This window comes from Hyperoodon ampullatus (assembly GCF_949752795.1).
Source record: "Hyperoodon ampullatus genome assembly, chromosome: 15".
In the NCBI taxonomy this organism is placed as follows: Eukaryota; Metazoa; Chordata; class Mammalia; order Artiodactyla; family Ziphiidae; genus Hyperoodon; species Hyperoodon ampullatus.
In genome coordinates, this window is record NC_136928.1 from 22,787,778 (window position 1) to 22,799,293 (window position 11,516).

An 11,516-nucleotide genomic window follows, 5' to 3' on the forward strand; every position below is an offset into this window, starting at 1 on the left:
AGACAACTATACGGACAAAGATGAAATCGAATTCACTCTTCACTATAAGAAATGAAACCATAAAAGTACCAGCAGAAAATGTGGGTGAATCTGTCTACAACCTGGGAGAGAGGGAAACATCCCTAATGATTATGACTCAAAAAAGAAGCAATAAAGTACAAAGGTTAATACATTTGAGTATATAGAAACGTGTAAGAAACGCTTTTTCAGGGTAACAACTGGAGATATTTGAAACATGCCTCAGACAAGTTGGTATCTCAAATATATAACAAATGCTAAAGTAAACAGCTAGCGAGAAGGGATAATTCCCATCCAAAGAAAGGCAAATGGCTCTTAAATTCTTGAAAAATGTTCCATCTTGCTCATAAAAGGAGAAATGTGATTAACACCACTGAGATACCATTCCTCATGTGCCAGACGGGCAAAAACACAAAAGTCTGACAATATATGGACGCTGCTGGCAAAGCTGAGGGGAAACAGGCGCCAGGGGAAGAAAAAATGGTACCTACCACCTTTGTCGGGGTGGGGAGGTGGCAGTGTCCCCCTCCAGATTCACATGCATTTACATGTGGACTCAGCAACCCCATCTTTAGAAAGATTTCCCACAGACACACTGGAAAAATCCAAACAGATAAGCTCCTACTAACACCATGGACTGGAAAAAACCCCAGTGCCCACCACCAGGGCCTGACTGATGCACGGTGGTCCCTCCACACGGGAGAGACAGCCTGCAACTCTGAAGGAGGGAGATACACATATCTACATATTCATTTATAATTTTTCTTTGAAAGTGAAAGGACAAACACTAATAAAGGTTACCTCTGGGGGAAGGAAAGAGTAGGTGAATGTACCTTGCTGTGTGGATCTGACGTGGAAACCTGTACATATTTACAGAAGAAAACAAACAGTAAGAGAAAGCAATTTCTAGAAATGAAAAGTGAAACGAAACACATCTATCTAACTGAATATCCCGTTGTTGGCAGAGCCACAGGGATGGGAACGATTCCCAGTGACTTTAAATGCAGAAATGTGACCGCACGTTCCTAGTGGGTTACACGGCCCGTACCCTGAGGACAAAAAGAACTACAATCAAACGTTTTCTGGTGATTACATGGCGGGCGCAGTGGTGTCGGTCCTGTCCTGCTCTGTGTCCTGTGGGGCAGATCAAAGGAACAACCACGTCACGGTGGGAATTTACTAGGATTTGGGGGTGGGCAGGAGGAGACACAGGCACGCAGAAAGACGGGGTCAGGGCCCGGTAGCCCCAAACTTGTTCCATCAATATGCTCTCATGATGGGTTTTATCTTTAAATAATGCATACTTCCCAGCTCTGTCCACCCAAGAGGCCTAGAAACAATGGACCCCAAGCACCTCCAGCACCCAGACTGTGGTCTCTAAACATTAGGGGTCCTTGGAGAAATGGCGGAAACCAGATCTAGGGCAGGAAACGTACAGAGGGACCCCGGACACCTTGTCCCAGCAGAAGGCAAGGAAGATACCAAAGTTCCAGGGCCGTGGGGAAGGGGCTTGCAGTCCACCTGAATAAACCACCCCCAAGGGCAGATGGACCGAAACACCACAAACATTTACATCCATGATTCATGGTGACACTTCACTTAGGGAAGACAGAAGGGTCATCTTTCCGAAAACCCCCTTCTCCTGCCTTTCTTATACGATGATCCTGGGGGCAAACCAAGTTAATGAGAAGCTTCTCGTGCAGAAGGTTCCGGTCGACAGGAAGGAGGAATGGACAGCAACAGAATGCTGCCCTTTGGCAGCCCCTTGTGACTTAAAGGATCCAGGCACTACTCATCCATAGCCACGGGCATCACAAAGTTATAGGAGGACAGGAAGACAGGTTAAAGACTATGGGTGTTAAGGGACACTCACTCGTCTCAGCACCTGCTTGTCCCAGACACACACACTACGAACCATCCACGACCATGACCGCAGATGACATTGCCAGCTCTGATTCTTAGGAGGCAGTGCAGAGAATGAGGAAGGCCACACCAAACAGCTAAAGCCCTTTTAAGGAGCTAGCTGCTAGACGCTTTTTGGTGGGACAAAACTGCAGTGAGAGAAAATCAGGGACATACCCTTGGAGCCTCCACCTTTGAAATCACCTGTTAAGTGAGCTCCCTCAGCTCCTTTCAGAATGGAGAATAAAAACAATCCGCTAGGAAACCCACCCACAGGAGAAAGTCTTATAGAGAAGTCTTACAGATTCTTCTTTGTGGACTTAGCCGCTTAGTGGAATTCTCTCCCCAGAGCCACCTTCAGGCTCTACTTTAGCACAAAGGAAATGTGATTCTAAGAGTGGTCTATTTTTGTTCCATTAAACCCACACTCACAAAACAATCTAATGAAAACTGTGCAAGCACTGGGCGTGCAGTTCTGTTTGCACGTGTCTAGTTTTCAGAACCACAATCTCCCTCTCCGATCTCAGCGTGAATTCAAGGACGGAACGCAAGGAGACCGGGCAGAGGTCGGCGAGGTTAGCCAAGGCGCCTGGCATCCTGCTCACCCAATCCGCCGGGGCCTGCCAGGAGGAACTCCTGTCTCCCTATCCTCTTGACGATGGGCCGCTTCTCCTCGCTGCAGAAGGGAAACAGGTCCTGGGCGACGCCCGTGCTGTAGTTGAGGATGATGTACTGGGTGGTCAGGGCCAGGCACAGGAAGTGGCCATCCACCGCCACTGCCAGGGGCTGCTCCGGAGTGGACACCTCCCTGACGATCTGCACGCGGTCCTCGTACACCAGGAACACCTGGATGGTTCTGCGCTTGACGGAGATGATGCACACCTCCACGCAGAAGGGGTCTCCGCTCACCGGGTTCTCATTCAAGGCGAAGGCCGTGGCCCCCTTGATGCGGGCACCCGAGGGCACGGGCTCCAGGCTCAGCATGTGGACCAGGGTGATGGAACCGTCACAGAGCACCAGCAGCCGGTGGAGGGCCGACGCCGCCCGCAGCTCATTCACCGGCTTCTTGAAACCCAGGTGTCTGTGCAGCTGCTTGGTGGCCGTGAACGTGGCCGACCCGCCAGGCACGGTCTTCTCCTCCAGCAGGAAGTGGTACACGAAGCAGTCGCTGGTGCCCACGTACAGGTTCCGGCCGCAGCACTCCACACACTCCAATGACACCCGTTCCCTGTCGCCCATCAGCTGATCCCGCTCGACGGCGGGGACCAGGGTGAAGGCCTTGGTGCTCATCATGTCTGCGGCTGATCTGCAGGAGAGGAAAAGAAAGGTAAGTTAGAGGAACGAGGACTAAGCAGAACCATTTCTGGTCACGATAAATATACGTTGATTGCCAGCTCTGATTTCAGTGAAAGGAAATCATTCGACACTATTGGAAAAAAGCGAAGGAAAGAAAAGATTTCCCACTTGGTCTCCTCCCACCAGGCAAACAGAGACCCTGGCAGGAGAGCACACGCGTGCTTCTAATGAAGTGCGTGCCACCCTGCTCATTCTCAAAAGAGCTGAGGGCTTCCCTGGTGGCGCAGAGGTTGAGAGTCCGCCTGCCGATGCGGGGGACACGGGTTCGTGCCCCAGTCTGGGAGGATTCCACATGCCACGGAGCAGCTGGGCCCGTGAGCCATGGCTGCTGAGCCTGCACGTCCGGAGCCTGTGCTCCGCAACGGGAGAGGCCACAACAATGAGAGGCCCGCATACCGCAAAAAACAAACAAACAAAAAAAACAAAAAAAGAGCTGAGATTTATAGGGAGTCTCCTTACACTGTCCCTGGGAAACACACCTGTGGGTAGAAGACAAGCACACCTGTTCACACAGACAACGCAACAAAAACACTTCAGAAAAAGGCAAAAGTGACCCTCACTGATGGTCCCCTGAGCCTCACCAGCCACTTGGCTCGGTGTCTAAGTGAATGGTGGGGAGCAACCTATAGTGTGTGTTAATTCCTGCCCCTCAGATCTCGTAGGAGATGCAGAGGCAGGAATCACACCCCAAATTCCCTTGCATTTTTCCCACTGAGGTACGCACGTTGCCCCAGCACCATATTTGGCTCCCAGAGGAAGCTTGTTCACGTGGAGCAGTAAAGACGTGCCTCGGGACTTCCCTGGAGGTCCAGCGGTTAAGACTCCACGCTTCCACTGCAGGGGACATGGGTTCGATCCCTGGCTGGGGAACTAAGACCCCACATGCTACACGGCGTGGCCAAAAAGAAAAAAAGAAAAAAAAGAAAAGATGTGCTGCAAATCTCCAAGTCTTGCAGGTGGTGAGTTGAGGTGCTTAGTGGATTGGTGAGGTTACTGACAGGTCAGTTAATGGATTACTTCCACCGGAAGACAGACTGCCCCACACTCTAACCCTGGGCTTTCTACTTCTTCCTCCGGAAAGGACTCTGGTTTCACACTCCACAAAGTTAGAGGCAGCAGAAATGAGCAAGACGGCTTTTGCCTGATGTCTCCACTGTGGCCAGAAAGCAGACTCACGCCCAGTAGTCCCTGATAGCCTCAAGCAGGAGAGGGGGATTATGCGGCTCTAAAGAGAACTGCAGGGCCTGATGAAGTCAGAGGGAGGCTGGCTGGACTTCTTCTCACTTCCCGTATCCAAAAGCATTGCCTCATAAGAGACCAAACCCCTAATTCTTTGATGCGTTCCAGCAAAGGCTGGAAGTGAAAGACCTGTACAATGAAAGCTACAAGATGTTGATGAAAGAAACTGAAGAGGACACAAATGGAAGGATACCTACGGAATATGTTCATGGATTGGAAGAATTAACATTGTTAAAAGGTACTCACTACCCCAAACCATCTATAGATCCAATAAAATCCCTATCAAAATTCCAGTGGCATTTTTTACAGAAATAGAAAAAATAATCCTAAAATTTGTATGGAATCACAAAAGACCCAAATAGCCAAAGCAATCATGAAAAAGAAGAACACAGCTGGAGGCATCAAACTTCCTGGTTTCAAGCTATAATACAAAGCTATAGTAATTAAAACAGTATGGTACTGGCATAAAAATAGACACACAGATCAATGAAACAGAATAGAGAGCCTAGAAATAATCCTCCACTTATACAATCACCTAATATTTGACAAGGGACCCAAGAATACTCAATGGGGAAAGGACAGTTTCTTCAACAAATGGTGCTGGAAAAACTGGATAACCACGTGCAGAAAAATGAAATTGGACACCATCTCACATCACTCACAAAAATTAAATCAAAATGGATTAAAGATTTAAACATAAGACCTGATACCGTAAAACTGAAACAAAACATAGGGAAGAATCTCCTTGACTTTGGACTGGCAGTAATTTTTTGAATATGACACCAAAAGCACAAGCAACACAAGCAAAAGTCAACAAGTGGGGCTACATCAAACTAAAAATCTTCTGCACATCAAAAGAAATAATCAACAAAATGAAAAGGCAACCTACAGAATGGGAGAAAATATTTGCAAACCATATATCAGATAAGGGATTAATACCCAAAATATATAAAGAACTCATACAAATCAATAATAATAACAACAATAACAACCAAACAATCCAATTAAAAATGTGCAGAGGAACTAAATAGACATTTTTTTCAAAGAAGACATCCAAATGGCCAATAGGTACACTAAAAGGTGCTCAACAACACTAATTATCAGGGAAATGCAAATCAAAACCCCCATGAGATATCACCTCACATGTGTTAGAATGGCTATGATCAAGAAGACAACAAGTATTGATGAGGATGTGGAGATAAGACAACACTTGTATACTGTCGGTGGAAAACTGGTGTAGCCCCTATGGAAAACACCGTGGAGGCTCCGCAAAAAATTAACAATAGAAATGCCATATGATCCAGCAATTCCATTTCTCGGTATATATCCAAAGGAAATGAAAAAAGAAGTTTGAAGAGATCTCTGCACTCCCATGTTTACTGCAGCACTATTCACAATACCCAAGATTTGGAAACCACCTAAGTGTCTGTCAATGGATGAATGGATAAAGAAGATGTGAGATATATGGACACACATACACGCACACATACACACATATACGTCTATACAAGGGAGTATTATTCAGCCATGAGAAAAACAAAATACTGCCATTTACAACAGCATGCGTGGACCTTGAAGGCATTATGCTAAGTGAGATAAGGCAGAGAGACAAACACTGACTGATCTCACTTACATGTGGAGTCTAAAAAAGCTGAACTCCTGAAAACAGAGAGTAGAATGGTGGTTCCCAGGTGCTGGGGGCATGTTGGGGAGATTTTGTCTAAGGGTGCAAGTGTGTATCTAGTGCTAGGTAAGTCCTGGAGAGCCAATTCACAGCACGAAGGTCAACAATAGTGTATTATGAACTCTAAAGTTGCTAAAACAGAATTCATGGAGGTAAATGAAAGCTGACACTGAACATTCTGATACTTAAAAATGATTTATTCCTTTAAGCAGCAGGAAAATTTCCTCCATGATCTAGTCACATGATAAATTTACCTGGATAAAATAATGAATCACAGAAAGATAAACTTTAGGCTGTACCTCCCTATATTAAGTCCAACTTACTGGGGTCTGAATTCAGAGAGGTTTTAACATGGTAATGAGATTAAAAATTTCTCTAAAGTGTACAATTCATACTTTATCGTGTGATCGCAAACTGATCTGATATTTAAACTAACTTTTTCTTGGAACTGCACCTTAAAAGCATGGCTGTAATTTAAAAGATCAATATTTCAGTTTTCTCAAAATTGCAAAATATATACCTAGAGAAAAAAATGGAAAAATATTAATACATGCATGGACAATAAAAAAAGATAACATTACATATGCAACAAGCACCTGTATGTGTGCAAAAAAAGTTACAAGACACTGTGCCTTTCCCAAGAGTCTCCCAATCTCATTAAGGACATAATAGAAAACTACACAAGTAACAGTATAAAGCAACATGTGTGCTAAGGGTCAAAATTTAAATATTAGTGATTACTTTCCACCAAATTAAGAATATACACACCACCACTAGTGATAATCAGAATCTGAGTGTCTTTGAAAATGTTAATGTAAAAATACTAGTTTTCTTCTACAGATGTACACAGTATCTTTTAGTTACACCTGAAGCCACTGTGAAAAGAACCTGTTGGGTTGGCAACTTCCTAGGTCCCTAAAGGTTTCCTAGGAAACCTCAGTTCAATAAGTCCCTTCTTGCTGCTACACAGAGAGCTGGGCAGCAGACTCTGAGATTACCCATAAGCTTCAAAAATGTTTTTCTGTGTTCTTTACTTGAAGAACTGTTACAACAGCCGTATAGGCTTCTAGAGGCCCTACTTCTCTTCGTAGCACTTGGCCGAGCCTGGGAGAGCTGATGCATTTACACAATGCGAGACCTCGGGCTATACTCTGATTTCACGGACACTGTCCCATAAAATAAGCACCAGGTCCAGATGGATCTCCTAACAGTTCTACCAGACCTTTGGCAATCGCATAATTCCAACTTTACACAATACATTTTCCTGAGAATGAAAAAGAAGAAGGAACGTATCTTACTTCATTTTATAAAGCCAGTGTAAAGTATAACTTTGATATCCAAACCAGATAAGGATATAGGAAAAGGGAAAATCATAGATCAGTCTTATAAATAACATGCAAAAGTATTAAATGTTAGCACACTGAGTCAAGCAATACACATATGTGTGTGTGTGTGTGTGTGTTTATGAACACAGTATGAATAAGCTGGCATGCAATATTGGTTTAAGGTAATAAAATCTGCCAGGTTAACTGAGCACATTTAAAGATTAAAAGAGAAAACACATAAAAGAAGGAACAAGACCCTTATCGTCTCTTGTGGGTTGAATTATATCTCCCCAAATATGTTAAAAAGTCCTAACTCCCGGGCTTCCCTGGTGGCACAGTGGTTGAGAGTCTGCCTGTCGATGCAGGGAACACAGGTTCGTGCCCCGGTCCGGGAAGATCCCACATGCCGCGGAGCGGCTAGGCCTGTGAGCCATGGCCACTGGGCCTGCGCGTCGGAGCCTGTGCTCCACAACGGGAGAGGCCACAACAGTGAGAGGCCCACGTACCGCAAAAAAAAAAAAAAAAAAAAAAAGAGACTGACAACACTAAATGTTAATGAGGATAAAGGACAACTAGAAACCTCATACTTTGCTGGAAGGAGGATATGATGCTGTTGCCTTGGAAGTCTGGTGGTCTTTCACAAAGTTAAACATGCATGTATCCTGTCACCCCTCAGTTCCGCTCTTAAATGTTTCCATTTCTCCGGAATACATGCCAACACCCACAATAAGACTTGTACAAGAATGTGCATAGCAGCCTTATTCATAATAGCCCAAAACAGGAAACAGCTCAGTTTTACCCATTTGTACCCATACGTGGAGTATTCACAAAGCAAAATACAACTTGGAAATAAAAAGGATAAACCACGGCTAAAGCCAACAGCATGGATGAATCTCAAAAACACGGAATGAAAGAAACCATACACATATATGTGTCTGCATGTATATGAAGTTCAAAAGCAGGCAACACTCATCTATAGTGATAGAAGTCAGAACGGTGGTTACTTTGGAAAGAAAGGGGTGACACAAGGGAACTTTCTGGGGTGACACAAATATCCTGCATCTTGTTTGAGGTATTGGTTGCACAGGTGTATGGGTTTGTCAAAATTCACTCAACTGTGCACTTAGGTTCGGTGTATTTTACTGTACGCAAATTCTGCTTCCATGAAAAGCAAACTTGCCCCTAAAAGACCCAGAGAAAAAAATGCAATTCCAATAAAATTGTAACAGGTGTATATGTGTGTATCTGTGTGTGTGTGTATAACTCAACAAGAAGACTATAAAATTCATATGCAGAGAAGGACCAAAAAAAGCAAGACACTTCTGAAAAAGGTAAGGTAAGGGGACTTGACAACAGATAAGATGTAATATAAAGTGATGGCTATTAGGATAATGTGGTGCTGGTACAGGACGAACCCAAGAGAACATACCCGAGGGCTCAGAAACAGACCATGCATATACGGAACCTAGAAATATGACAGAGGTGCTACTGTATATCACAGGGTGTATACAGAGCACATACATGCTCAATAAACAGTGCTGGGCAACTGGATATCCACACAGAAGAAAAAAGATAAACTAGAGTCCTACATTATACCATACATCAGAATTATTCCAGATGGATGAAGATTCTTAAGTTTGGAAGGCATAACTTTAAAACTTTGAGAAGAAAATAGGGGAAAATATGTTAATGACCTTAAGGTAGGGAAGAACTTCTAAAATAAGATAAAAAAGCAAAGCCCTAGGGAGAAAGATAAATTTATTCACGTTAAAATGTAAAACCTACGTTCTTCAAGAGATACCATCAAGAAAGTGAAAAGTTAAAATGAAGAAACATGAGGATGGGGGAGAAGACGCTGACCTCACGCGTCTGACGAAAACACGCCCAGATGGTCCAGAGAACTCGCACAGGAAGAAAATAACACGAATCTCACAGAAGAACGGGCAAAAGGTGATCCGGCTTCTCATAGAAGCGGAGACGTGAATGGCCAGCAGCCGTGGAGGAGTGATCAACCTGCAGAACCACCTGGAATTGCAAATTGCAGCTACAAGGAAACTTCGCTGCATACCCATCAAGCGGACAACACCTCTGAAGTCCTATGACTTTGGGGATTTGCAAGAACCTGGAGCAATGGAAATGCTCCACGCTGCGGATAAAAGTCACAGCAGAAAGAATAAACATGGAATAAAAGCAATGTTTGAAGTAGAAAGATTATCTAGACGCAGAAGGACACTTGTAGACCCAAGGTTACAAGATTAAACAAAGAAAAAATATATATATATATACATATAGACTCCCGCTCTGAACCAGAAATAAATATATCCTGCTAAAAGAATGCTATGACAAAGTGCTGTTTATTAAGATGGGATCCTCGCCAACAATTACTTTTCTTGAACCAAAGGACACTGTTACCTCCTGTCACAGAACATTCACATAATATGAGAACAGCCTTAAGATGGGCATGGCACCCTGTGTGTCTGCAAAGAATCACACATTTGAGGATTACATCGACACTTTAAAATAAAACAAACTCTATAGAGCCCTACGCAGCATATGTGCATCAGAGATGTATCACTTTAGAGGTAAAAACCCATCAATGGGTATCACAGCCCTATCACAGGAGGTGCTTCCCTATGGACCAGCTAAAGATTAATTCTTACCTACCTTTTAAAAAGGACACTTTACCTAAAGGCAGATTTGCTATTGTCCCATTTTACATTTTTTAAAATTTTCTGATAGTCCTTTCTAAATGAATAGAGATCAAACGGTCATTCTAACGTTTAGACCAGAGCCAGGCCTGATTCTAAGCCAACACAGGAAGATGGGCAGGACCATGGACCTCACATCTCAAACATCACATCATCACCCCCTTTAAAGCGCTTCGGAAAGTGTGCCACTGCCTAAAAGATAAACTCCAAACTGATCACAAGATGCGAAACCCTTAAAAATGTAAACTTGGCCAACCTTTCCTCTTACTTATAAAGAGAAGTTACAGTCATTAACCTATTCATATTATTCCACATCAGTCACTTGTTTTATAAGCTACATTCAGTTCTGAATCCTTGAATTCCTCAGGCACTTGAGCTGGAAAGCCATGTCTACGTCTGCAAGCATGTGAGGTACTCTACAAACCCACCAGTTGTCAAAAGGGATCGGGGGCAAAAACCACTCCCTGGGCACCGTTTCAAGGGATGGAAACTATTCATCAGAAAATAGATTTCATTGGTGGTCCAGTGGTTAAGACTCCACGCTTCCACCGCAGGGGGCATGGGTTTGATCTCTGGTTGGGGAACTAAGATCCTGCATGCCGCAGGGTGCGGCCAAGAAATTGAAAAAGAAAGAAAGAAAGACCCTGACTGGGGGTCAGAGTCTCAGAAGTGGGCCCAGGGAGCATGGCAGGGACCCTCGGAGAGCCCGCCACTGGTCAGAGAAGTTCAGGCGTTAGCTGTAAGAGAGCTTGCATTCCTTGAATCTGCCTGTCATTTACAGTATTTCTACAAATGCAACTTTAAAAAAAATTTTATTTTGCCATTTTAACAACAGAGTTTCATAGAAAAATGTCTCGTAAGAAGTTTCTCGATTAACCTGGGTAAACACATTTATAAAGACCTGAGATACCAATACTCTAGAAGGGGGAAATCTTTGGGAAAACTGAAAATAGCAGTTCTACTGAAATCAGGTCTGAAAATATCAAACCTACAAGGGAATTAGAGTTGTCACACATTCTCATGTTCCAGGAAAGGGCCGGGGGGAGATACACAGCCTCCCAAGTTTCACCGGCTGTTTTCAACCCCACGTCAACAGGTTATCACGTTGGTCCCATAAGATCAGGAGAGACAGCTGAGGCCCAGAGGACGGAGCTGAGTGGAGAGGCCGGAAAGCAGGTCTCACGACACCGCAGGTCACCTGGCCTCTCTCCCATGGAGGCTAAGAAGCAAGCTCGGGGCCAGTTTCTCGTGGACCCAGGAAGAAGACTGAGCAGACGCTGGACC

At 44.3% G+C, this 11,516-nt stretch overlaps 1 protein-coding gene across 1 annotated transcript in view; it reads right to left on the minus strand.

Annotated features, from left to right (window-relative positions):
* Positions 1-3,213, minus strand: part of TGFBRAP1 (transforming growth factor beta receptor associated protein 1) — a gene marked incomplete at both ends in the record, with an annotated part of 28,298 nt that extends 25,085 nt beyond the window's left edge. Inside the window, one exon of the mRNA XM_079721429.1 lies at positions 2,526-3,213. Coding sequence (XP_079577555.1) covers positions 2,526-3,213 — 688 coding nt within the window. The remainder of the gene's footprint in view (positions 1-2,525) is intronic.
* Between the last annotated feature and the right edge of the window lie 8,303 nt (positions 3,214-11,516).